General features: G+C 39.2%; 3 protein-coding genes across 4 annotated transcripts; 1 reads left to right on the forward strand and 2 right to left on the reverse strand.

Annotated features, from left to right (window-relative positions):
- Positions 1-43: 43 nt before the first annotated feature.
- On the reverse strand, positions 44-6,152 carry LOC105390218. Its single transcript, XM_048633335.1, has 6 exons — positions 5,967-6,152; positions 4,196-5,876; positions 4,023-4,089; positions 2,867-2,990; positions 2,069-2,206; positions 44-1,675 (listed from the first exon to the last, which is right to left on the reverse strand). The coding sequence occupies exons 1-6, from the start codon at positions 5,973-5,975 to the stop codon at positions 86-88; spliced, it is 3,609 nt and encodes a 1,202-aa protein (XP_048489292.1). The 5' UTR covers positions 5,976-6,152; the 3' UTR covers positions 44-85.
- A 331-nt stretch (positions 6,153-6,483) lies between these two features.
- Positions 6,484-17,311, forward strand: LOC105390219 (peptidyl-alpha-hydroxyglycine alpha-amidating lyase 1). 2 transcript variants are annotated; one of them, XM_011561492.3, is made up of 9 exons: positions 6,484-6,745; positions 6,842-6,935; positions 7,050-7,287; positions 7,492-7,620; positions 12,936-13,087; positions 13,431-13,628; positions 13,866-14,150; positions 14,917-15,042; positions 16,418-17,311. In XM_011561492.3, the coding sequence occupies exons 1-9, from the start codon at positions 6,656-6,658 to the stop codon at positions 16,573-16,575; spliced, it is 1,470 nt and encodes a 489-aa protein (XP_011559794.3). In that variant the 5' UTR covers positions 6,484-6,655; the 3' UTR covers positions 16,576-17,311. The 2 variants fall into 2 exon arrangements, with proteins under 2 accessions (XP_011559794.3, XP_011559795.3); XM_011561493.3 differs by lacking the exon at positions 16,418-17,311 and having other exon boundaries at positions 13,866-14,159; positions 14,917-15,089.
- Positions 17,312-17,589: 278 nt separating this feature from the next.
- On the reverse strand, positions 17,590-25,124 carry LOC105390220 (methyltransferase-like protein 25B). The gene is made up of 6 exons (XM_048633347.1): positions 24,969-25,124; positions 24,418-24,884; positions 23,739-24,141; positions 23,540-23,649; positions 22,844-23,031; positions 17,590-17,734 (listed from the first exon to the last, which is right to left on the reverse strand). Exons 1-6 carry the CDS (start codon positions 25,053-25,055, stop codon positions 17,658-17,660), a joined length of 1,332 nt encoding a protein of 443 aa, XP_048489304.1. The 5' UTR covers positions 25,056-25,124; the 3' UTR covers positions 17,590-17,657.
- Positions 25,125-27,440: the final 2,316 nt, after the last annotated feature.

Genomic DNA, 27,440 nt, shown 5'->3' on the forward strand with positions numbered 1-27,440 from the left:
ATTCATTTTAAACCTCTACACCTCCCCAAAATGATACAACAGGTGCGCTTTACACTAAGAGTAAGTTTAATTCACGTACACGACGTTACATGACATTATTCCTCAAGAACTGCCCCGCTTGGGCTTGAAGCTTCTTCATCTTCTTGAGTGTCTTCGCGTTGAGTTGCTCGGAGCTGTCCATGGCAGAGATCTGCTTGTGGAGCTTCCTCACCAGCTCTGTGCGGGCCTTCTTGAGCCCTGCGTTGATTGGCTGAGCGCGGACCAATCGCCGGTGGAAGAAAGTCAGCTTGCTCATCGTCTTCTGAGCTACTCTCACGCGCTTTATATCCCCCCCACCTTGCCTCTCTGTCTCGCCCTTCCGATTGTCCTGCATCGGCTGCGAAGGGTTGAATATCTTAGGCATTTTAAACGCCTTCTTCTGTTTCTTGGATATCTTGGGCGTCTGCCGCGACACGTAGTACTTGTCTAGCAAGTCTTGGTAGTCGTCGCGCGGCGTCGCCGTGAAGATCGAGTGAAAATGTTGTCCGACCTCCTTGCGTAGGTCCAACGGTATGTTTTTGTTTCTGAAGTTGGTAATCTTTTCCTGTAGGGCATGAAGTTCCCTCAGATGCGCCGGTCCATCCGCCAGGCCTGCTTGGCCTAGCAGTACCATGTTCAGTTTCTTCAACATCTCGTTTATATTCGTCTTGCTATTGTGCAGCTGTTTCGGACTGATCACTCTCTGCTTCAGTAGCTTGCTGTGATTGGTCCGGAAGTAGTTTAACTCACTGAATAACTTCTTCGGATCTCCGATATCCTCTTTCAAGGATTCGAACGCCTTGCGGAGTTTGCGCAACACGTTGTTTTTATTCTTAGGTATGTTGTCACTCAAGTAGCTCTGATCATCTATTTCGACGACAGCCTCTGTGCTCTGTGATTGCGTCACGGGTCTAGTGTTGGTCCAGTCCCTGAGAGCTGTTTGGAACGCTTCTTGGTTGGCGAACTTGCCTTTTATATTCAGGAAGCAGTTGACTTCCGAGTGTGAGACTGTGACCCCGTGCTCCTGAGATGTCTGTGTGACCCAGGCCTGGCCTTCGTCTGTCTTCAGCTTGTCTATGATGTCAGACGAGACGTAGATCCGGGCGGAAGTGACGACATCGCTCGTGTCAGAGACCTCGTTGTCCTGTATCATCTGTCCCTGCTTGTCATGGTTATTAGCACTCGCCGGAGTGATTCTAATGTAGTCCGGTGCCTTACTCGACTCCTCGGCTACAGAGCTGACGGGAGTATTCTCCGAATCGACTCTAGCTCTCGGCGTCGCATCACGGGGCTCCCCATCAATCGACTTTCTGTTACTATCGATAGCCGGACTACTCCCAATTTTATCCTCCGTAATCGACATATTCCGTTTCTTACTAACCGGTCCCTCACTCACCATGGGCGACTTCGACTGTCTCTTATTCCTCTCGAAGTTCTTCGGCGTCATCGCCTGTGGCACAAACGGGTGTTGGTAGTGTGTGGGCGGGTACAACGGGCGGTAGTTGACGACGTAGGGCGAGTTGATGGGCAGCCCGGAGAAGGGCAGCGACAGCCGGCAGCAGTGGACGAGGTGGCCGCGACGGGCGCAGCCGCTGCAGTACTGCTGGCTGTGCTTCTTGGCGCCGCGGAGCTGGACTAGCGGGGTGTTGTTGTCGATCTGGAATTGAATGATTTGTGTTTAAATTATAAAGTATAGTCAAATAGTAATCTATTAATTTAACCACTCACGTCCGGTGACTCATTCGTAAACCATACTACCTAACCTACTGCCAAGCCTTTTCATGGTCCTTCGAGCCGGCTAATTGATAACTGAACACAGCGTGACATAGATCTGGATACACAGCGTGACGTCGACGGGATGCTCACGTGACGCCAGGTGTTTTAATACATGCTATTTTATATTAGACGATACCGGCGCATCGCAAGCTTGCAGCCGGGTCAATATACACCAAATTCATGTGACAAGTTACGCTGACGTCACGTCACAGCTCACCATCTGTGTAATAGATGCTCTATGAAGCTCTCCATTCCTCAGCCGCGGTGTACTCACAGTGTGGTGGTAGCGGCGCCACAGGTCGGGGCAGGCGGCGGCGGCGTGGCCCGCCTGCCCGCACTCGGCGCACGCGCGCGCCGCCCAGCCGTGGCACGCGCCGCACGACGTTGAATACATGTAGTTCGGAGTGCCGCACTGTGGGAGGAAATTAAGGGGAATTTTAGAGCTTTGTAAGTTGTGTATGATATAAAAGAGAGTACTATAACTAACGGTCAAGTCGTTATAACAATGTTCCGGCCGGAACGCTTACACCTAAAACGTGGCTACTATGCCTCCGGGAAAATTGGTTATCTTCGAGCCGCCACCACTCTCGTGATGCTGGACGACGATTCATGACGTTATGGCGCGGCCCACAAACCCGCGCAGCCCTCAGCAACCGACAAAAACATAATATCACATAAGTGTTTATAAACAGTGCCTATAAAGCAGTACAGTCTATCTTGTTAATTAAATCTGAGTTTTACCGCGCGGATTGAGGAGTTAAACATAGTAAATGTTCAAGCGAGGCGGCGGCAGTGTGCACAAGGTAAGCGTATAAACTGATTTTTTTTATACAATAATAATCCGCCCTTCGCGGCGGAGCGCGGTCAAGTGTTTGAATCGCCTTAGAAACTCTCCAGAAGGGCTAGCACGGGGCGCTATTAAGATGTGACAAAAGTTATCCGTCGCGCTCGCTCTTGAGGCTGCGCGATATGAGTGAGCGCGATGCAAAACTTTTGTCACGACTTAAATGCACCCCGTGCTAGCCCTTCTGAGCTGTCTAGGAGCACAAACATCATAAACCACAACACTCACATTGACGCAGATCTTGTTGGGGCATCGCGGCTCGTAGTGGCCGGCGCCGCCGCACATGTGGCACACGGCCGGCTTCTGGCGGCACGTGTCGTCGCGGTGACCGACCCGGTTGCAGTAGTTGCAGCTGAGGGGGTAAAGGGGATGAATATGTATTATTTTAATAATAAATAAATAAAATAAATATGTGGGGACATCTCACACACGGCCATCCGACCCCAAGCTAGGCAGAACCTGTGTTATGGGTGTCGGACAGCTGATATATCTACACAAATACATAGATAGATAGATACTAAATATAAATATCAACACCCAAGACCCGAGTACAAATATCTGTCTTTAAACAAATATCTGCCCCAGCCGGGAATCGAACCCGGGACCTTTGGCATAGCAGTCAGGGCCACTAACCACTACGCCATTCGGTCGTCATATTTGGGATGTATAAATCCCTTCCTGGCCCTGTAGCACGAGGCGCTAATAAGACGTGACAAAAGTTCTCCGTCGCGCTCGCTCTTGAGGCTACGTGATGTGTGTGAGCGCGATGCTCTTGTCTTTAATGCGCCGCGTGCTAGCCCTTCTGAGTGACGAATATGACCAGTGTACTCTGGATAGTCAGCAGCTGGTAACTAATCTGACAGGATAATTCTTTCACCATTGTGACGAACTGCAGCTTTGTAACCCACATGACATGCAATACAATGCAAGATTATAAAAAATTGTAGACTATTTTTTTTAAGGATTGATGGCAATAAGTAAAATAAAGACGAAAAGTAAATAAAGAGAAATGGTAATCATAGAATGGGCCATAAACCATATTGCATATTAATTTTAATTACAGTATGCATTACCTTCACCTAAACTACATAAGAATCAATACCTTCACGCAGGTGTCAGGTGTTGTGATAAACAGTTCAGTTGCAAGCTAGTTCAAAGGTCTTTAGTGATAAGGCAGAACATGAACACATAAGTACATAATGCATACCTATGTATTATAATTATGTGTCATAATTATATTATGTGACGTATGTTAAGTCCCATTTCAGTTGATGTGTGTTTTGTAATTGTACAGGAGTAGAAATTGTGTAGGAGTAAAAACTCTACACTTATGTTAAATAGCAATAGCGAGGTTGAAAGGAATCTAACAAGTTTAGTAACTTACGTTATTTTCCTCTTACTGGGCGTAGGCATTCTGTCTTTAGGATCAATTTCCCACAAACTCTTGTCACCTGGAAAAAAACAATATGGTAATGTAGTATTTATGTTACTGCAATTAGGTAATGGCTTTTGGAACTATTATAAATGCGTATTTAATTACGTAACAACACTACTTACGTGACATGGTCTTCAAAATCTCCTTGTGATTGAAATCCTCACCGCCCCAGCTCTCGTTGTAAAACTTCTCCATGTCAGCGCGAAGAGTTGTCACCGAGTACCGCCGCTTCTTGCACACCTTCTCATTCCGTTTCAAATTGTCAAAGTCCAGGTCTTCTGACAAAATGGCAGGTACCTTGGTGGAGCCCAGCCTACCCGAACTAGGGTTGAGTGACTCTGATTGGTGGTCATCATAGTCACTGGACTCCTCAAAGCCAGTCACATTAGCCATCACTATGTTCTCCTCAATAGTGTCATCAACATTAACCACATTATCAATGACAACGGAATCATCTGTTAGGTCCACTATTTCTGAAGTTTCTTTGTCTCCTCTTTGAGGGGTGGGAGCCGCCGGGGCTCCACCGGTTGCTTTTTTGGCAACAGGTTGTGGTTCTGCATCTGAACTGCTGGGGCTGCTCATTGGTTTTGAGGTCAGATTTTTACTGAGCGATCTTACAACAGAGGACTGACTCGAGTCAGACTCATACACATCTGGATTAGGCAAACTCTTGTCTGTAACACTGTAGCTGTTCTTTTTGGTCTGATCAACAGACTGGTTGCTATCTGAATCATAAACATCCGCATTTGGAATGCTGTGTTCACTTACAGCATAAGTTTTAGATTTTCGCTTCTTACTTTTAGACTTATTTTTAGGTGTAGCAAAACATTCTGTTTCATTTGATTTCTTTGGTGGAGTTGCAAGAACTGTTGGAGTATCTGATGTCTGAGGGGTGGAGGCAGCTTTGTCTTTATTTTTCTTTTTCTTTTTGCTCCGTGATGGTGTATCAAGCAGGTCGGAACCATGCAGACTGAAGTCAAAGCTGGGATTGTCTGGCCGACGAGATGAAATGTTCCATGCAATGCAGTCTCCCCTGATGAACTCATCAGACACAGAGGACACAACAGACGGCACAGGACTTGCCGACACCTCTCGTGACTGGCTGGCATCATCTTCAGCTGCTCGCTTACCAGTTTTGGCCTTTTCTGGCTTGTTAGGGCTCTGCTGGGAATGTGGTGGGTTAACGACTGTTAGTTCATCTTCATCAGAGCTCTCTATAGTGATGGTTTGCTTCGGAGGCAGCTCCACTTCAATTACCTCATCCTCATCACTCGACTCCAGGTGGAACACAGGAGTGTCATTCTCAATATTCTTCACTGTTGTTTTAATATTGCAGGTAATGGGGGATGAAAAGATGGACATATCAACAGTGGATGGTGGTGGTGATTCCTTCACTTCTTTCTTTTCTTCTTTTGGTTTTTGAATCAATGGTTTCATTGTTGGTTTGTCAGTGACTGTTGGTGTGCTGACTTCGTTGTTAGATGGTGTGTTTACTGTTTTATTAGATGGTGTGTTTACTGTTTTATTAGATGGTGTGTCCACTGTTTTGTTAGTTGGAGTGTTGATTGTTTTGCTGGACACATTGCCGACATCTCTGTTGTTGTTTACTTTCTGGAAGGGGTTGTTGTTGGGCGGCGCGTCGCCGCTGGTGCGCCAGTAGCGCCGCACGGTGCTCCGCGGCGCGCCCGCCACGATCTCCTCCAGGCTGTCATTCTGACCACTCGGCTCTACCTGTTGTTGGCTGTCGTCGGCATAGTGTATCATAGCATAGAGCCTCTCCTCCAGCTCATCTTCGTTAAGCTCCTGAAACCACAAGTGCGGTGAGTAAATAAACGTAACACAATATTGTTGTGACACAGCTACGAAATATTGTAACCTAAAACAATGACTTACCTCTTCCATAATGCTGTAGCGATTTAATATTCGGCTGTGTTAAAATTAACATAATCAAAACGTATTCTGCACCTTCACCAAGATACTGAGAGCAACAAATAGTAACTAAAAGGGATACATGTTAAAATAATAACACGAAACACGTCTCACTCGCACTCCATGACGAAATAAAAATGACAGTTCCGATAATGGTGTTACTATTATTAACGACAAACGACAAAAATCCAAAATATTTCAAGCTCTACAAGAACAGGAAACGGAAAAATCTGGAAAAATACTTTTGCCTAATATAAGAACTGGGGCAGATTATACTGTAGTTCATTGATAATTCGTAAAATAGAAAGTTATTCCGCAAAGGCAAGGGTGTTTTTTATTCTCATCTTCAGAATAATAACAAAAAAATCCTACTGCGTCGTAAATGCTCTTGTTTGACAGATGATTATTCACAGATTATTTTATTTGACGCACGCACATCTGACGCGTGTTGACGCATTGACGTCACCGTCACCACACCGTCACTTGTATCAAAATCTATCAAAGTCGAAATCGGAAAAATGTTGATAATGCCAATAGGGCTGGTTTATTTCATTTGTTATGTTTAAGTGCCTGCTGTTGATAGATATCAATCGATTTTCCTAATCTCCAGCCACTCAGCCGGGCTCAGTCGTTAGTGTTGATACAGTTTTAAAATGCAATTTCGGTCGATTGATTTTATTCCTACTGAAATAAAAGTTTTAATTGTGCTGCTTTCGTCAGTAACATCTATTTACTGTCGAAGTGTAAGTAACACCATATACATATGATCGTATAAATTCAATATTTATCATATTGTGGGGAAATAGTAGCACTATTTATAATATTTTCCCTTTCTACAGTATGTGGAACCTGGGTATTACCCTGGCTACTATAACAGAGGCCAAGAAAATCACTATGCTAAGATACAAACGGCTTTGGAAAAGCTAGACCATGGTAAGCTAATACTAAAATTTTAAAACATTATCAAAATAACTAAATTTAAACTTTTATTTAGATTTTTATTCATAAAAAAATATATAGTTTAAAAAGCTCATTAACAATCCACAGCTCCAGAATGGGTCCCCGAGTGGCCGGATCGCTCAGTGAACCTCGGGCAGGTGTCAGCAGTGGCACTGGACAACTCAGGGAGACTGGTGATCTTCCACCGGGCTGCCAATGTGTGGGATGCCACCACATTTTATATGGACAATGTGTATAAGGGCATAACTACTAAACCTATTCCAGAACCCACTCTGCTAGTTTTCAATGATACAGGATCCATTGTTGATAAATGGGGTCAGAACTTGTAAGTAAAATTATTGTTAGTGTATTTTTATCATTGCTTTCTTTAAAAATAACTCTCTCTTTTTATTTTGTTTTAGAATCTTTTCCAATCAAACTTTTCAATACCAATCTAACAACAAGTTAATCATACTTTCCATCACATTTACAAAGTGTACTTTACATAATATTTTCTATCCTCAATTATTTATACCTCACACACTTACAGATTCTACATGCCGCACGGTCTGACCATAGACACGCAGGGCAACTACTGGGTGACAGATGTGGCCATGCACCAAGTGTTCAAGTTCACCGCTGGAGACAGGACCAAACCACAACTTGTACTTGGAGAGAAGTGAGTTCACACTACTTTACACCTGATTAAACATGTCATTTGTATGTTTAATTGTGTATAAATAAGCAGTGAACATAATATTTAATGTTCTACTTATAACATTGTTGAGAGAAAAAGTTGTTATGAATTATGTATTTCATGAGATCATACATTAAAAACATACTAAGTATATGGAAACCTAAATACATAAATGCAGAAGGAAGTCATCATGGAAGATGTGTATCATGGATTTGATATTATGTGACTGTCTCCTTGCTGGCACCCCATTGGATAACTACACTTAATTAAAAAGATGAATTGAGAACCTCCTCCTTTTTTGAAGTTGGTTAAAACGACGTCAATGTAGTATTTTTCCTTATTAGGTATTTTACTATCAGAAACAGTTACATGCGTATATTATTTACACTGCCATGATAAATCAATTTAATGTATAAGTTATATTTATTATTATTTATTTTATCGTTATTTATTATTATTATTTATTTGCACAGTAAATATACGTACCTACATAGGATGTTGTATACTTAGATGCTTGTTTAATTAGTCAAAATAATAACCGATACTTGAATTTAATTAACGTAAAATATGTATTGATTTTATTATCTTTCCAACTATATGCTGTTTGTGATGATGATTTATCGTCGTCAAATACGTATTTTAAGGGCCTGCACAGGGTGACGTGCCGCGCCAAATTTGGGTTTTCAATGCTCTTCACACAGCACACGCAGTGACACGCAACATGTAAGTTTGCACAGTGGTTCGATAAACTTTTACTCGCCAACTTTATTGAAAATTATGTTCAAGTACATTTTGGGTGATTTTAGGGTACTTAAGTATAATTTTTACTTACACTGGTAGGCACCAGGAAAGAGTAGAAATTAATAGGAGTGCCACTTTACTCCATACTCGGAACCCGATTAGCTTTATCAAACAAATGTGGTATTTACTTGTAGAAAGGTAACTACAAGTATTAAAGTGTACATAATAAGTTTCGGACATCCTCCAGCCAACTGAACCCCGACGACGAAGCAAAGTAAATTCATAGTGTCGCAAAAGGGCTATACTAAGCCGAAAGGGGATGACTCAAGGGGTCATTCTGAACAACTTTTGTTCTACGAGTTTTGCAAATTCGCGAAAAAAAATATTCGTTTTCCATGGTAAAAAGTCACGTGTCCAACAAAGTTTTTATGAAAAAGGTTTTTTTTGTTAATTTCCAAAACTCGTAGAACAAAAGTTCAGAATGACCCCCTGTCTTACTCCTTACCTGCCGAAGGAGGAAGGTAATGTTTTTTGATTGTATGTATGTATGTTTGTCTGTTTCTTTGTTCCCTACTGTAGCCTAAACGGCTTGATAGATTTTAATGTATGAGGTATTGTTAGACGCGTATTGATTGCGCGATGGTTATAGTTTATGTGACGTTACATTAAAATGTACATAGCACCCTCTAGAGGATATAACGTGATGATCGAAAAAATAATAATTCAACATTGCCGTGTAAGGTATCAAATGAAAGGGCTTGATTTTCACATTACAAAAATATGCATATTGAAGGTACCTATTTAAATAACAACAAAATTATTGAAATAAAAAATGATCATGAACTGACGTAAAATTTCATAAAATAAAAACAACTAAAAAGTTACAAATAAAAATATATAATTATAAACAAACAAAATACATTTTTGTTTGTTTATAATTTGTTTAGTATATACCGCTTTTTCAATACCTGTAAGTACATTTTTTGGTAGCAGCATAATATTTTTTCTTATTTTTAGGGTTTCGTACCTCAAAAGGAAAAAAGCAACCGTTATAGGATCTCTTTGTTGTCCGTCTGTCTGACTGACTCTCTGTCACCGCCCTTTTTCTCAGAAACGGGTAAAGATATCAAGCTGTCATTTCGCATAGATGGGGAGTACCCCAAAAAAATATTGTGGTACTCCCTGTCCCATACAAGTAAATTGGGGCTGATATTTTTTCCGGTTATTTTGATGGTGTAGGTAGGGTATAGTTGAATAGGTCTTTTAATATAATAGGTATAAAAAAGGTTAAAATATAATTATTTAGCTTTTACCCTTAAATTTGGGGATTACACCATAGACAAAACCTAATTTAAAAAAATGATTTCAATAGATGGCGTGATTTTATGTTGGGTAACTCAGAATAAGAAGTGATGATATCTCAGAATAATAATGGTTAATGGTGCTATTCCGCTGAGCACCGAAACCGGTGGGACACTAGTGATAAGTGGTCATGGAAATGCAGCAGGGTAGACCCTGCTCCTAGAACAAGGTATGAGTTTGTGATGTGTGTGCGTGAAAAGCGAGGATGGAAACTTTGAATATTTTCTTGATTTTGGTGCTCAGCTCACCGATCAATCAAGTGCTGTGGCCTTACTGTCCACAGCTCATGCTGAGCTGGTGCCGTTTCGACACTCCGGACAGCAAGCCGTTGTGTTATTGTTTTGTATTTTGTCTGTATTTTTGTTTTTGTCTCATGTTCTATTTTTTTTGTCCTTGTTGTTTTGTATAAGTATGTATTTCTTTTTCTTTAAATCTGTATTTTTCTTTTTGTTGTTGTTGCTGTCTATGTGTCGAATAAATGTATCTTTATCTTCAAATCACGCAATCTATCGTTGGTTTTTTTAGTGGCCACTGTCTATAGAAGAAATTCAGTCATTGACAATTTTACGTTACGAATTTATTTTTATTTATATTATTTTTATTTTTACATTTTCGTGGAGAACCAACAGCATTTTGTTAATCAATAATTATTACTTATGAACACATAACAACTTGATGCCATTAACAGAATGAACTTAGTAAACCGAGTAAACCTAACTCATCCAGAGGAAAAATAAAATATCTTTCTCTCTCTCTGAAAAACATACTTAATAGCCCAAAGTCGATGCTTCTAGCTATCTAATCTAACATCTTTGAAATAAAATTGAGCCACCACCGTGTTACTGCCCTCATCAGATCCTCACGAGACCATACCTCCACCAGCACCATGCGACTGTATTTTTGATCCTTAACCTGCGTATTGTCATCACTTAGATCCATTCGCTATATTCCTGCTCCTCATCAGACTTTTACGAGACTGTAATGTCACGAGAATATTACCCACTATATAATTTAATGTATTGAATATACTAAAAGAATTATGCTTCCTCAATTTCAAATCAAATTATGTTGGTGTCATAAAAGTTGAAAAAGTGCAATGACAACCAATGTGCAGTGATTTTGTATCTGTACACGAAAAGATCGCGAGCTGTCAGTGCTGCCTAAACCGACGTGACCCTTCTTTGGAGGCCAGCGGCCGACTGAGTCAAACGTTGCTTGTGTTCATAGAGAAAAGAACACTACGTTTTAAGAGATGGGAGTACAAGGGAAAAAAAAGAAAAAAATACTTGTATTATTTTTTTTTATTCACGCGTACTAACAGAGGGTACCAACAAAACAAAAATTATGACGTACAAAACTGCCAACATAGCCCCGCTGAAATAGTGATGTGCTTCTTATGGATATTTTTATCGATAACTAGTAAAAAAAAAAGTGCGAGTGTATGTATTACTTTAATTTCTGCTTTACACAATAGGATTTCAGTGTTACACAATGACACCAACGTTAAGTCTCGGTTCAACGTTATGTTATGTTCCTATTTGAACTCAAAAATATAATCCATAAAATAAACTCGAGATTTTCCGTTGACGTAAGTGCTATGATATAATGTTGAAATAAAATAAAAGTGGAAAAATATAATTATATTTATTTATTATAAAATAAAGTGTCTGCAGTAATTGGAACACATTGAATTGTTTTTTTTTTTCAATTGTGTTCTTAAAATGTTGTGGTAGAAAATGATTGCCACAAATTCTTTAAGTTAATGTAAATTAAAATTGTAAATTCGTTAAATTAAGTTGATGTAGCTTTTCAATAGGCACATAAACCAGATCCTCCTTACCGGTCATCTTAACCCACTGTTTACATCTGCAAACAACATTTTTATAATTATTATTAAACAATTAAATATTATTTAAGTAGGTATATTAAAAGTCACTGGTAATTTTTGTATGGAGATCCGAATTTGATTTTCGCTAATTTCCAAAACTAGTAGACAAAAGTTGTTCTGATTGATGAGCTGTGCGAACTAATGATAAATAAAAATATCGATATCGATAAAAAAAAACATTCATGCACTATTGTTGGTTGTGCTGACCCTCCAGTTATTTTATTAGACTTTAACTTTTTTATACATATAAATAATCTAAATCCTATGCTTTAGCCTTTAATGTAGCTTACCTTTCCTCATCCAGTGGAAATTTGGCCATGAAAATTCTCTTTTGGCCATCTATACGACCGGCTCTTAAACCACATATTTCACAAGTTTTATAAAACATAATTATTATCAATAATATCAAGCAACACTAATAGTTAGGTACCTCCACACAAACACTGCACTTATCCACAGTAATAATAATATATAAATAACTGTTAAATCTTAATTTATTTATGATTTAAAATTATTTTTCAAACTAAACGATTGACTGACTGACACTGACAGATGACAAAAGCCAAAGATGTCTATGATAGCGTAAAAAGTACTCTGTGAGCGGTGCTCGCCATTATTTTTCGTACGCGTTCCATACTTATTTTTTCCCAGACTGTCTTTCGCCAGACTGCTTGTGTTTATGATTTTATAACATAGAAAGCCGCCATAGATATTTGTATGAAGATTTGAGGGAAAAAAATTGCTCAAGTTTGCGATTAATTTACACAAAATAAGTGTGTGTTTATTAAAAAACAAGGTATTTAGCGCCTAGTCCAAGCATTTAACTTTATAATATGATAAAAATCATATGAAAATTCTTGATAATTACGACACAGTTGTTACAATACGGGACTGCTTTTTCGTGATATTCTGAATTTTATTTACAGTTATCCATAAGCATTTACTTGAATTGGAATCATTCAGCACCTAGCTAGACTCTTCGGCTACCTGTGTGATTTTTCAAGGTTGTAGAGCATCGTTTACTACATAATTCTATGACAATGCCAACCCTCGATTCCCCCTTGCCGACCCTTAAAGTTAAAAAATCCAAATTTTCTTAATAAAAACGACTAGACTAGACTTTCTAATCCGTAAAAAACCAAAGTCACATACCAAATAGGCACTTTACCGACAAAATTTCTTTAAAACTTACCAATTTTTATTTATCACTTGTCAAAAGTCATATCAGCATTTTCGACTGAGCTTCCCCCTTTCGGCTTACCATACCTACCCACCACTTCACCAATACCCTGTATCCCCGTCCCAGGTTCGTGCCCGGCGCAGACGAGACTCACTTCTGCAAGCCGAGCGGCGTGGCGGTGCTGGGGAATGGAGACTTCTTCGTGTCTGACGGCTACTGCAACACCAGGGTCATCAAGTTTAATGCCGAGGGGCAGCGGATACTGCAGTGGGGGAGAGGTGAGTGTTGTGTTGGTGTGGTGGAAGAACATGGATGGTCAGGAAAGCTAGACATAGGTACTCTCAAGGCAGCAGGAAGGCCAATCCGTCTAGAATTCTGGATGAATCAATATAATGCGCTCTAGTTCGTTGCATTAAATGTACCGATTGAATAACGAAACTTTTTCCGAAATTTCACAATTTAATAGTGGAAATTATGGCAATAAACCTCCTGTCTTGGAGGAGGCCTGTGTCCTGGGGTGGACTATTTATGGGGTGTGTGTTTATGTTTTCTTCTAGACAATCTAAAGTTACGGATTAATAAAAAAAAAACTTCCACATTCAAGCAATATTTTCCTTCCAGACAGCAGCGACTCCCCTTACTCGTTCAATCTGCCACACGCGCTCACTTTGGCCGAGGACAAGGGGCAGGTGTGCGTGGCGGACCGCGAGAACGGACGCGTGGCCTGCTTCCGAACTGATAATGGCACTTATGTGGCGAGTTATAAGAACTGGCTGATCGGGCCAAGGGTGTTCAGCGTGGCCTACTCGCCGGTGCATGGTGAGTGTGAAATGTGATGGTGTGGTTTTAGAGTGTTTTTCGTTTGATGGTGGCGCTGGAGTGGTTATAGCGATGCGCGCTGTTTAAAGTGACCTAGGATGTAAGAATCTGATGGTCTCCAACTCAGAGAGATGTTTTTAAACAGTCATAGTTACTTTTATGTCGAGACCAAAAATCATCTTACCTGCTATATTTATTACAACATTCGCTCCAATAATGACGTCCTTGACGTTCCAGGAGGCCGCTTATACGTGGTGAACGGCCCCGGAGCCACGGTGCCCGTCCGCGGCTACGTCATCGACTTCTCGAGCGGCCGCCTCATACAGACCTTCGCCCCACAAGGAGACTTCCACAACCCGCACGACGTCGCCGTCTCGCCAGATGGCGCTGACGTCTACGTCGCAGAAATCAACCCGTACAAAGTGTACCGGTTCTCAGAAGAATCACTCCGCAATGAGAGTCTGAGCAAGGAGGTTGTAAAGAGCGACGAGGTCGTGCCCGTCAAGCCGACGGCCACAGTGGGTAAGTGGTGTAAGTTTGCGTTTTATTTTATTTTTTCCGCGGGCGTGTTTTATGTGCTTTGTGCGCTGGGCACGGTGTGGTTTGAAGCTACTGTTCGAGATCTTCAGGGGAATTTTTAATAAGAATAACTTTATTTATGTTATTTGTTTGTGTTAATATTCTAGTCATCTTGTGCGCTTTATTGGTTTGGAAATAAATCTAACTATATTTACAATTATTTGTTATTTTCATTTAGTATTGGTCAAGGCAACTTTATGCTTAAGTTAGCGTATATTACTAAACAAAGTGTGCTTTACCTATTTCTTTTTTCTCTATACTACTATTTGGCATACCTAACGAAATCTAGAGAATTTCGGCACTTTTTGCTTTCTACTAATAATAATATTGCACACTTGAATAACGTAAATCATTGTGATTATTCATGTTATAACACATTGCTGTTAAACAACTAGTGAACCCAATTTACCTCACTTAGAGCGAGGCCCCACTAGTGCGTTGCGTCGTCGCTGCCATATATTTTTGGGACGTTTAGACGATCGTACCTTTGGGGCGACGCAACGCAACGCAGCGCAACGCACTAATGGGGCCTCGCTCATACTCATCCACCAATCTGGATAATCCAGTTAGATATTATTTATTTTATTTTTCATCTAACGCATATTTTTCCATTTGACCCCTGAAAGCATACAAACATACTTTATTTATTTATTCAACGCCGTTACAAATAAATGCCCCAATCTCAATCCACACTTCATCCCACCCACAGAGAGCAGCTCCCTAGCCCCGGCCTCCTGGGGCTTATGGCGCGGCGCGGCGGGCGGCGCGGGCGGCGCCCTAGTAGCCGCGGCGGTGGTCGCGGCCATACTGGCGCTGCTGAGGGCCAGGAACCGCGGTAAGATGGCACAAAGCTACGAGAGGGAGGCGCTTGTGCACTGAATTTAAAAAGTTTGAGCTGTCTATGGTTCGATTTGGTAGTCTTTTGTTGAGTTTATTTAAAAAGTTGGAGCTGTCTATGGTTCGATTTGGTAGTCTTTTGTTGAGTTTATTTATGTTTGAGGTGTAGTGATGCCAAGATATCTGAGGGTCGAATACAAAGGAAAATTGATTTTTTGTGTTGAATACACTTCCTGAAAAAACTTTAATCGTAGTGTCCGCTTGAGGCGCCACTTTGTATATGAGAAAAGGAAATCTACCATAGTTTACACTTATGTAAAGATTATTCTGAGATTTATTTATTGTTATATTTTCCCCTCTCTGTTCAGATAACTTGGTATCACTCTACTCACTTAAATTCTTACTTTATTTATTGAAAAAAATGTTTTGATTTCCGTTTGCGATTATATGAATGTAAAACTTCCTAGTATTGGCATGTTATAATTATTATTTATGCACTGTGTATCAAATCAATTAAGCACCTTTAAATTATATCACGGTCATCGCATGTTTTACATTGTTACTTATTTATTCAACTTGTGACGTATATTCTGACGTTGACTGCTCATTGGTTGACACTATTTATTAAACTATATTGAGATTATGTTTTGAGATGGAACACCGCCCCCAACCTCGCTGTACGCGCCTTTTGCCCAATTTTTTACTTTAGTTTAAGTTGATGACTTTGTTTAGTTTTTATATGACTGTATATATTGGACAATAGTGAGTAATAAATTAGTTTTCCATCATCGATAAGATTGTCACATGACAGGTGAGCTATTTGTAGAAGTAGTATCTCAATCTAGACAGCTAGCCGTAGTATATACAATTTGCACTATAATCAAATACTTAGCATTTTACACACACAGTATTTTATGTTCTTATACAAGTGAAAAGTATTTAGTTATATCTAAAATTATGTATAATAAATTAATTGAACGCCTATTTATTGATCTGATGACACATTCCATTATGTACTTATTCCTATTTATTTAAGTTATGAATAAGTTTGTGGTAGCCATAAACCGCAAACAATAATTTATGTGATAAATATATTTTAGTTGTGAAGCAGCTTTTTTTGTTTTATTTTTCGCACCATTATTCTTTTTTGCTTAAAAGAGCTTGCAACACGCGCACTACCAGTAGATCAACTGATTCTAGCACCACCTTTTCTTCCACACTAATAGTTATAACCATTTCCTATTTTATAGTGAAACTAACTTACCTGGCCCACTTTAGTGTATGATTCGTCTCAGTAGAAAACACCATCCTCCACGTCACTGGGTCCTGTAAGTTAGTCTCACTATAACCAACTAACACACCCAATAACATAGGTCGTAAAGGCGCGCCGCGGCGTCGCTGGGAGTACGGGCACGGGGAGTTCAAGCTACGACGGCTGCTGGAGCGTAGACGCTTCACCAGAGTACATTCCGAGGACTCCGACGATGAACCAGCACCCATGCTGCCCCCACAACCCCCCGCCAACGCCTGATACCTACACTGCTACATCTAGGATACCATAGATCCCCACAGATTAGAGGAAGCCAGAGAGTATACGGTGAGATGCCGCCATCTTGAATCATCTGTCAGACGCTCAAAGACTTTGAAAGTGGAACAGCCATTGCAAATGGAGGTTAAGTTGATTTATGCCTTCGGTTTTAGCGTTCTATTCGGCTTCTTTCGGCCACGGAGTTTTTCTTTTCATATATTTTGACATGGAAAATCACCAATTCACATAGACTAATTTAGTACTGTGCGTATGGGATATAAACTGGTCACACTGAAAAATACAAAGAGTAATAGAGATAAAAGATAAAAATTATTATTTCGGTGCCCACCATAAAATAGAATTCATTTTTTTAAAGAAAATCAAAAGATATGGTAGTAACACCTAAACTTATAGGTAGGTAGTTCGGTATTTAGATAAGAAATTACTTTAAACATTATGACGTTGTATCAAATATATTTTTCAGTGTGCCCAGTTGATCTTATACAGACTTATTTTGAGCTTATTATAACTATCACATACGCTGAAATTACTTTTATCACGAGGCCGGATGAGTTGTTATTTGATGTGTTTTGTTGTATAAAATAGGCCTATTCAAATTCGGCGTATAGAAAATATCTTCCAATATATTGTATGATGGCCTAAAAAATTGTAGCTACCTTTAGATAATTTATTTATGATCTCAGTTTTTATGATAGGGTAGATTATATTTCGACTTTTCTTCAGCTCTATTTTTTCATAGTCTTCTATTCATCTAGTATCGATTAAAGAGCTTATAAATATCAACTTATACATAGAATTTTATATTTAAGTATAATATCTATTTGAGAAACTTTAAAGTGAAATTTCATTGATCTAAATCTATTTAATATTGACCTGGCTATTGAAATGGTTATCGAATGTAAATACGTAGCGTTATGTTTGTTTTAACGTAAACTTAATAATAATAATAAACTTATTGGTCGCCCACATTAGTGTAAAGAAGTAAACAATCAAATATAATATTTTCTAACAAAATTTGTATTAAAGAAATAACTCACAACTACATACATAGGTACATAATATATTTACCGTTCGCCTACAATTACATGGTTTCTAGGAGATAACTTCGGATCAAATACAGCTCTGATGTCACAGGACAAACCTGAAACAAATAATAGTAATAATAATGTATGAACGTTTAACAGTTTGAGTATGACAGTTTTTAACTAATAGTTTATTTACCTAAAACAAATAAGATAGTAAGAATTCAGCTTCCAGATATTAACAGCGATGACAGTAAACCTATTTTACTGCCTTATTTCTGATAGTAAAAACTAACTGCCAATCATTGCGCTTCTAACAATATAACATATCAGAACACCAAACTATGCGTAAGTATCTAATATACGCATGGAAGTAATAATACAACAGGAATGCGCACTGCACCAAAAAAACGAGCCGACAGAGATAGTCAGCACGGAGCCCTCCATCTCTTTCTATTTTTGGTGACCATAATTTTAGGTAATTCATGAGACATCACTTCTAATCTATCATGTCGCGAACAGGTGTTGATGGTCTCAAAGTCACCTAAATTCGATTGCAATGTAGGTACGAATGTATTTTGGTGATATGACATTGAGTAAACAAATGGGGTGAAGGTAAAATTTGTATAGATGTGTGGTTGCAGCACAAACTGCAATGTAATATTGATATGTTTTTTTTTCCATATCAATTAGATATTCCCAAGGTTTGAACTAGCAACAACAATCTGTCTTTTTACCAAATTCTACTGAGATGGACTGGTTTTAATTAGAGAGTTAGGATTGACGTAAATAATAAGATGAGCGAAATCAAACAACACACATTTTTATAATAAGTATAATACAATGTAGGTATTTATTGGATCTTCTTTATTTACACGTTACTATTCGGGTGTTCCGTTTACATAGTCTAGTTAATGAAAATCATAAGATTTCAAAAAAAAAATCTCAACCTAAGTGCTTCCGCCGGTTTTAAGCTTGATAAATTACCTATCTTATAATACTCATATCTATCACCAAAAAAATCAACAGCTCATAACTCTTTACCAGCCTTATAAGATAAAAAAGCCACAATAATACCTAATGATACTTAGGTATAAAATAAAACAAAAAGTTGAATGAAACAGGTCCTAATTAATGGAAAGTGATTCAAAAGTACGAATGAATGGTCACCCTAACCATAACGTCTCTCACAACAGTATAAACGTCATCCGTCATCTTGACAACTTCGGTCTTGTCGTAAAGTATTTAGAAAAACTACCAATATTTTTTATGAAATGAGGCGTTTGTTAAAAAAAAAAAAAAGTTCCTTTTTGGAGAAATAGATGGCGTTGTCTGGGGTTGTACCAACTTTCAAACCCTCAGAACACACTCAGATCACAATATGTTATTCTGTGAGGCTAACGAAATGTGAAAGTGACGTAGGTAGGTAGAATTGTAGTATTATTTTCTCTATGATGTCGATGTCACTGTTGCTTCAGCGTTCAGTGCGATTGTGCGTACAGCCGTTCTTTTCAAGTTTTCTCAGTTTCCTTGTGTTTCTCCTGTATTAATTGAGTTGTAGTTGAGCTATCTGCTCCTCCTCCCTTGATACTGTAGAGTTAGTGCACTTGAGATAGTGACTCTTTTGAGATAGTGACTCTTGTGAGATAGTGACTCTTGTGATAGTGACTGCTATACTGTAATAATGCCTAAGGACTATGGATCATGGTCCCTTGCCAATCTGAAGATAGAGTTTATTATTTAATTTCATTTAATCACAACTAGTGAGTTCTTATTCTGAGTTTAGTACTCTTTGCTCTCTATGTAATTTTTGACAGTTGGTACACTGCGTTTTCACGCCATCTATCGGCTTACCCAAAAGCTCAACTGACAGCTGTCAAGGAAAACGGCTCATTATTATTCATACAAATACCAAATATTTCATTAAAATTACATGTTTATAATGATTTATTATAAATTTGTTTTTGAAAATGATATGATATACAGTAGTCTATGAGTTAATTTAATTATTTTTTTTGCATAGCTCTCTTCGTACAAAATCTACTAAAGTTTACACAACTAAATCCTGGCAATTGTTAGAAAGAGAGGAAGGGCTCTGTGGTAACCCTCTCTATCGGCTCGCGGCCTCTTTCACTTCAAATATAAATCTTAAGGTGAATTCGTTAGGTCTATTTTTGTTTGCATCATTTTGGTGAGTGCGCATTCCTGTTGTATTATTACTTCCATGAATATACGTTATTGTAATTCCCTGTCAAAAGGAAGGCTACAGTAAGTAAATGTAGTTTCGTCAAACTTCTATCCTCATGAAAATAGTGTGAGAGGATTCGAGTTACAGGTGGCAGCACCGTAGCATTTAGCTAACATTGGAACCATAGATAAAAACTCCGATACACTTGGAGTTTGATACTATTACAAGTCGTAGACGGAAGTTTATGGTATAAACATCCATTTAATGTGTCTAATGTGGTAAAACCACAAAGCAAACACATAGTAGAGCTGTTGTAAGCAACGTAGCCGTGACGTAGCCAAGTTCGTCCTGTCGTCACACGGTATGTAGTTCAGTTACTCCACGCTTGGGGTGCTGACATCAGTGCGTGACAGGTCCTGAGCTTGAGCGGTACAGTTGAGTCTTGAAATGATTTTATTTTACGTGTTTCTCGATCAAAATGAAGTTGTTGCATTGTTGGATTGGAGCTACAGTGATGATAGAAGATTTGTGGACGAAAGCAAAGTATATTTTCACGCGTAGTAATATTTTAAATTATATTTTATTTTACTTCTAGAATATTCTAAATTGCTGGAAGCGCTATCTTGTGTCAAAAAGAAATACTAGTAAGGGATGTACTCAGGCCGGATGCCGCCCGTAAAAAATAAATAGGGGGCGTCATGTTTATTATGAATTAAATATTTAGTTTTTCTTAGATTTCCTGACACTGCATTGAAGCAGCAATGAATTAAACTAATCCACAGGATGAGTCCAACAAAATACAGCAAAGTATGTTCTCTACATTTTAATGCGGAGGACATACCTACTAAACACGAAAATAAGGTTTGAAAATAATAAGAGAAGGCGCTTACCCTAACATTCCATCACAAGAAAAGCTAACTTAAATTAATTACTAAATCATCGATGTTGAAAAAAGGCGGAAGGAATCTCGCTAACTAAACACTGAGGCACAACAATGGCGCCGATATGGGAGTGTGTGGGTGCGTCGTGATTATGATTATCAGCCATAAATGAGGATTGGCTCCATTCACTAAATGCATATATCCAAGAACAGACACCTTTATTTAATCATATCACACACCTCTCCAAAGAAATTATAGAGAAATATAATATAAATATTAGATTCAGGCATATTGCTACTTCCAAACACAACAGTCACAAAGCGACAACATTTTAATAAGACTGTTCTTTTTACAAGTGATTAATATTATACCTGATTTTAATCACATGAATATTCGAAATGAAAACGATTCCGTGTTTGGAGGGCACGTTGAGCTGTCGATCCCGCCATCTGGTGTTTTGGTCCGTACTCACATACGGTATTACTCGATCGAGCTAAACTGTCGAGTATAATATAACCCATGGCATGGACTTTCGTCCATCCACTCAGCTTTGATTTATCGAGCGGGGCGCGTCGTTTAGTATTCACATACACATATTTCGAGCGGCTTCGAGAAGGTTCGACGAAAATTACTTTCATTTAATTCCATCGGGCCGGCTCGGCGCGAGCCTTCGAGCTGTTTTTTGAGCTGAGTTTTGCAGAGGTCCATACGTAGATTTTTACTCAACTTCGAGTAAAACTATTGAGTAATAACGATAGTGAGTACTGTCCATTTAATTAACAATAAGTGTTAATATATAAATAATTAAAAAGTTAACTGTTAAATAGGTAACTATTTAATAAACAAAACATATTAAAATATTTTTTTCATGTTTCCCTTTTCTCATACTGTATTTAATTCTGACCATTTAGCGCCCCATTTTATATTATGCCTTAGTCCGTCCCTGTCTACCAGTTCGCAATGACAAATAAATTTGAAATACATTACGTCATTTATTCTTCTTTGGCCTTCAGATATCATATGAGCTACGCAATGTATAACCACAGAGGCTACTTTTTCTACTTGAACTTAGATGGCGTTAACCTGAGCTTTACATAAAAGTTCATCTACTTGAACTAAGATGGAGTTCGCGTCCCGCACCCCCGCGCACCTCAGCCTTCAACCCCAATTAGTGGCTTCATCTCATCCTATATAGAAAACGAAATATGGCAGCTCTACTTTGTATTTGCTTTGTGGGTAAAACCTACAATATTTTTTTCTCAACCGATTATATTAGTAGCTCAAATGTAATCTGCACAAATTATTCTGATTAAAAATACATAGATAAGTAACTAGAAGTTTGATGAATAATAATAAATAATAACAATAGCAGTTTTATTGTATTGTGGTTTGTTACAACAGAACACATTCAAAATGTAACTCTTTAAAAATGGTAATGATTACGAAATGGCTTACTATGAATAACTCTGTTCTGTATGACGAGTATAAGTTTTGATAGTTGACGCAAAACGAAACGAAACATAATTAGTTCAGCGCCCTTTGGTAACTATCATGAAACAAATGACTGAAAATGTCTGTACAGCCAAACATAGTTAGCGGTGACTATCAAAATTGACACTCAGGGTTTGCAAGTTGTGCAAAGTGAGATAAAGTCAATACTAATACTGTCTTCGAATTGCGCAGGAGTAGATTTTAAGTAAACAGTAGCAGTCTGTTCTGTTCCATCAATCTCATGACCCAATGGGGCGGATGACCGACACAACGGAGAGAGCTAGGCGCAAGACCGACTGCTTTACATGCCTACATTTATGACCTAAGTAACTAAAATAAAGTGCCAAAGTATCTAATCTAGTCATTTCATAATAATTATACCTGAACTTTGCTATTATGAGTGTTTTTATTAATGTTGTATTGTAGTTATGTGTATTTTTTAATCCGTGAATTGACTGTACATACATAAAAGTATTATTCGTTACAAAAAATATGTGTTTTTTATTATCGCTGACGTTATCCCTCAATTATATTCTCCGGCAATCGAGCGCTTTGTTTTGGAGGTAGCAATTACTTCGTAGATTCTTCTGGTTAGTAAAATAATTTAATTTTTAATAGTACAAGGCTAACCTCCGCCTACAATTAAATAGCTTAAACAACATACATACCATGTTCCAAAACGTACAGCACCCTGTCATACAAGACCACCGTCTCGACTAGCGGCGCGAGAGCAAGTCTCAGCGTGTATACTGCCACCACGCGGCGCCACTGAGCCAGGTCCCGCTCTGCTTGTGACAACACCTCTTGGGAACTGGGCACGGGGATGTTGAGACGTTGCAGCGCCATCTGGCAGTAGCTGGAAGACGGAGGAAGATTGGTCATGGGTTGTAGTTGGAGAATTTATGGTGTCGTGTTTCACGCTCATTGTGGGAGCGCCTATGTTTAGAATTAGCGTGTAGGTTGTGGTCTGCTTGTGCCAGCACCGCGGGACATGTGAGGACTGGGATGTTAAGACGTTGCAGATCTGGCTTTAGCTAGAGACGGAGAAAGTTTGGTCAAGGGTAGTAGTTTGAGAATTGGTGATGTCGTATTTCACGCTTGTTGTGAAAGCGTGTAACAGCGCTCTACACGTTAGGCTGGCCAGGTCGCGCTCCGCCCATGGCAGCAACGCGTCGGAAGTATACGGGGATATTGAACGTTTGTAGGGCTAACTGGTAGTAGGCGGAAGGGGAGTGAAGATGGATTGTATTTTGCGAATTTATAGTGACGCGTTTCACGCTCGTTAAATTCGCTTAAATTAGCGATGGTCGTTAGAGTAGTGTTTATATATTTTCGCCAACTTAGTCAACTGAAAGTAACCTTACCCTTTGAAATCCATGTTCTTTGAGTGCTTGATGCTTCTGACTGGAGCATGGTGAAGCTTTGGATCTAATCCAACCAGCACTCTTTCCAATGCTGCTCTGAAGGCATGAATCTGAAAGTATCAATACAAGCATAAATTTATTGTTACTTGGTAATGGCGGTTTGTAAGATTGAGGACCATAAAATAGGCGCAAAACCTACCTTTAAATCCTCATACTGTCCTTTAATAAGCCTCTCACAGTAGACTTCAATGGCATGGCAAGATATTTCAGTCATTGTGTATGACAAATGGTGGTCCAAAGTTTTAACATATTCACTCATTGGATACCCCTCATTGGTTAGTTTCATGAAACAACATCCCACTACACATATGAATTTTACATGAGGATTTTTGACAAAATGCTTCAGAAGTAGCGGTCCCAAGTCACCACAGGGATGGAGGCCTATTAGTCCATAGTTGGTCATAGTTTCTGGAAGCACTAGGTGGTGCAACTGATCTTCTGTTGACAGTCGCACATTTAAATGCACAGGTTGTTTCAGTTTAGATATTGCGTCTTCTGAAAGGTGTTTTTTGGCTGTGTATTCAAGTTCCTTGTCCAGTTTTCTGTAACAAAATAATATAAGTATCTAAGTTCAAATCAAGTCCCATCAATTTTTAACATATTTCAAACCTTACATTACTGAATCAGATGGTAAATCCATGTGAGTAAAATAAATGCTCCTAAGGACACATCCATAACTTATACTTAAGCTTATGTATTTCAATAATTATCTATTTTGTTAAAACTTTTACTATTAGTACTTACTCAATACCATCGACTAAACACCAAGTGGTTAAATTATAATATAATGTTATTTAATACATACCAAGTGTACAGACCTAGCTTCGTCAGTCAATTGACTCTGGCACTCAATTCCAGCCACATAGATGTCATATTTGTATGCCAACACCCTCACCAAGTGGCCGAGGCCAGACCCGAAGTCTATTACAGATCTACAGTGGGTCCTAGTGGCGACAGCATTGACTACATCAGCCATCACACTTATTTCATGCCTCTTCTTTAACTTGACATGTTTTAGAAACAGATTTTTCAATCTTGGGTGGTTTCCACAATTAAATTCTGTTGTATCATCAATGTTAGGGTTATTTTCATATGAGTTAGACTGGGTTTGCCGTGGTATTGTAAGAGCTTTTACGGTGTTTAACAGGGCTATGAAAGAAAGTGGCAGCATATGTTTGGTTGGCAGTCCAACCAAGAGTTTTCCTAGGTCAGCAGGATCCATGTCTTGGAAGCTTCTTTGCCATGACAGCGGTAGTTTATTCCAATGGTCATCAACGAAGAAATCCTATAAGTAAAGAATGTACCTATCAATTAATAACAGTAGGCATGAATACATTTTTAAGAAACTTTTTTTTGTGACTTGTCTTACCAAAACGAATAAATCCAATAGCCATTCGTAAGTGCGTATTACTTCTAATGACATCTTAATGTTCAACTGTAAATTATCTTTGTCCATTCTTAGGTAGGTATTATATTATTTACTTTCTGCACTTATTTCGTTTTTGTAGGTTATGTTGTTTTGTAGTTTTGTGTGAAACTGAAAAATGAATGAATGAAATAAATTATGTCAAAATTTTGACGTTTAGTAAGATCCGTTCATTTTGTAAAGCCCCATCCATACGCTTGCTGTTTGTCACAAACACGGCAAACAGCAAACAAAGTCCCAAACACCAACCACAATCACCGAACACAAACAGCCATCCACATGCTCGGCGAACGCTCATAACATTCCGAACCGGCAAACACGGCGGACGACGAGCTATTACTTTCGGGTTGACATATTTTTATTATATAAATTAAAGCAAGAGAAAGAAAAAAGGAAAATAAGAAGAAAGCAAAGACGATGGTGAGATAATAATAATAATTAAAAAAAAAAAACTGACTTCTTTTTAATTATTATTTTATTTTATAGTTTTAGTTTATTTGCAATAATTTTTAATCAAAAGTAAGATGCAAATGATACCAAAAAGTCCTACTAATCAATATGAATCATTCAAGCCTAAACACGAGGTAGTTGCTATATACCGTTGAGGAGTTCCCTTAACTGCCTTCCGTTTCCATCATCAGATCAGCTCAAGGTCACCATCATATTTTTTTTGTTACAAGAACTATATTTATGTTTTCAATTTCATTAGTGAAGTAAATTAAACAACGTCTTATGTACATTACGGTTTATTCCAGAATGAATCATATATGGCCCCTACCCACACAAGCTCCTTTATTACTAATCTATATCTACCTACATTACATACACTACAATCCTCTCCACTTAAATAACAGTATACTCTTAACAAACTTACTTAATTAAATTTAATCATATACTTAAGTGATCACTAAACTTAACTATTATACTTACTTACTACTTGTTATACATATATAATACTAAACCATTATTTATATACAGGATTCTGATTACGAGTACTTCGTATAGGTTTCGCGGTAGGCGGAGACTGTGGTAGATTCACTGTTGTAGTAGGCGTAGGCGATTTTGTAACCGTGTGATCCGTGTTATCAATGCTATCACTTAGCGAAGGACTATAGTCGCAGGCACCGCTCACCCTCGGCCCTGAATCACGACGCCGAACCGGATCGCAAGGCGGAGGTGCAACACTTAAGGACGACCTCTGCCTTAGTTGGTCAATATGTCTATGTGTCTCAGAACCATCTTCCCTACGGACAGTATAGTCAGTAGTGCCTAACCTCTCTGACACTTCCCCCGCAACCCACTTTTTACCCGGTTGGTATTGCCTACACCATACTGTATCGCCTGCCTTTAGCTCCCTGACACTACCCCCTGCACCCTCGACCTGACTACGCTGAGCTCTCAACACCTTTTTTTCCCTATCTGGCTTTATTACATCAAGTCTAGTTCTCAACGAACGCCCCATTAAAATTTGCGCTGGGCTATCCCCCGTTGTGCAATGCTCGGTGTTACGATAATGTAGTAAAAACTTCTGTAATGCCATTGATACATTCGAATTTTCCAATTTCGCCTTTTTTATAACTTTCTTAAGCGTTTTAACCGCATTCTCGGCAGCCCCGTTTGAAGCGGGATGATAAGGTGCGGAAAATATGTGGTCTATCCCATTTGACCTTGTGAATAATTCGAACTCAGTGCTCGAGAATGGCGGGCCGTTATCGGAAATGATTTGTTTACACAACCCAAATTGCGCAAAAAGTTGACTTAACTTCTCAATAGCGTGCGTCGCGCCAGTGCTAGGCACCGCAAAGATTTCCATCCATTTAGAGGTAGCATCGACTACCACTAAGTACAACTGATTGAATATTGGACCCATGTAATCAACATGGAGCCTGGTCCACGGCCGGCCGTGCCAAGGCCACGGGCTCGGCTGGTGCGCGCGCGGCGCGTCGCTCTCGGCCGCGCACACCGCGCAGGCGCGACACGTCGCCTCGACACCTTCATCCACCCCCGGCCACCATACATAACTACGCGCTATACTTTTGGTTTTAACGATTCCCATATGTGGCTCGTGTAACTCTGCTAACACTTTTTTTCTACAGCTTTCAGGGACGACCACTCTGTGGCCCCACATAATGCAACCCATTTCTACATAAAGTTCGTTCCTGCGATTGAAATAAGGTTTCACGCTTTGAATTTCAATCTCCTGCGGCCAGCCGTCGTTTATAAAACTAACGACTCTGCTCAAAATTGGGTCCCTGGCCGTCTCCCTTTTAATCAATGAAGCATCTAATAATAATGCGTCTTGTACTTGATGTAAGTAGGTTTGCTCGGGTATCTGATTGTTAGGATATTCTTTAACCTTTAATGGTAATCGCGAAAAACCGTCTGCTATATTTTCTTTCGTTGTGACATACTCAA

The sequence above is a fragment of the Plutella xylostella genome, chromosome 5, assembly GCF_932276165.1.
Source record: "Plutella xylostella chromosome 5, ilPluXylo3.1, whole genome shotgun sequence".
In the NCBI taxonomy this organism is placed as follows: Eukaryota; Metazoa; Arthropoda; class Insecta; order Lepidoptera; family Plutellidae; genus Plutella; species Plutella xylostella.

Coding starts and splice junctions, on each gene's coding strand:
- LOC105390219 (XM_011561492.3), top strand. CDS start 6,656: ATGCAATTTCGGTCGATTGATTTTATTCCTACTGAAATAAAAGTTTTA. Junction 7,288..7,491: donor GATAAATGGGGTCAGAACTT/GTAAGTAAAATT, acceptor ACACACTTACAG/ATTCTACATGCCGCACGGTC. Junction 15,043..16,417: donor GCTGAGGGCCAGGAACCGCG/GTAAGATGGCAC, acceptor CCAATAACATAG/GTCGTAAAGGCGCGCCGCGG.
- LOC105390218 (XM_048633335.1), bottom strand. Junction 2,991..4,022: donor CCCAGTAAGAGGAAAATAAC/GTAAGTTACTAA, acceptor TTACCCCCTCAG/CTGCAACTACTGCAACCGGG. Junction 2,207..2,866: donor CCAACAAGATCTGCGTCAAT/GTGAGTGTTGTG, acceptor TTCCTCCCACAG/TGCGGCACTCCGAACTACAT.
- LOC105390220 (XM_048633347.1), bottom strand. CDS start 25,055: ATGGACAAAGATAATTTACAGTTGAACATTAAGATGTCATTAGAAGTA. Junction 23,650..23,738: donor GACAGTATGAGGATTTAAAG/GTAGGTTTTGCG, acceptor TGATACTTTCAG/ATTCATGCCTTCAGAGCAGC. Junction 23,032..23,539: donor AAGAACATGGATTTCAAAGG/GTAAGGTTACTT, acceptor TCCGTCTTCCAG/CTACTGCCAGATGGCGCTGC.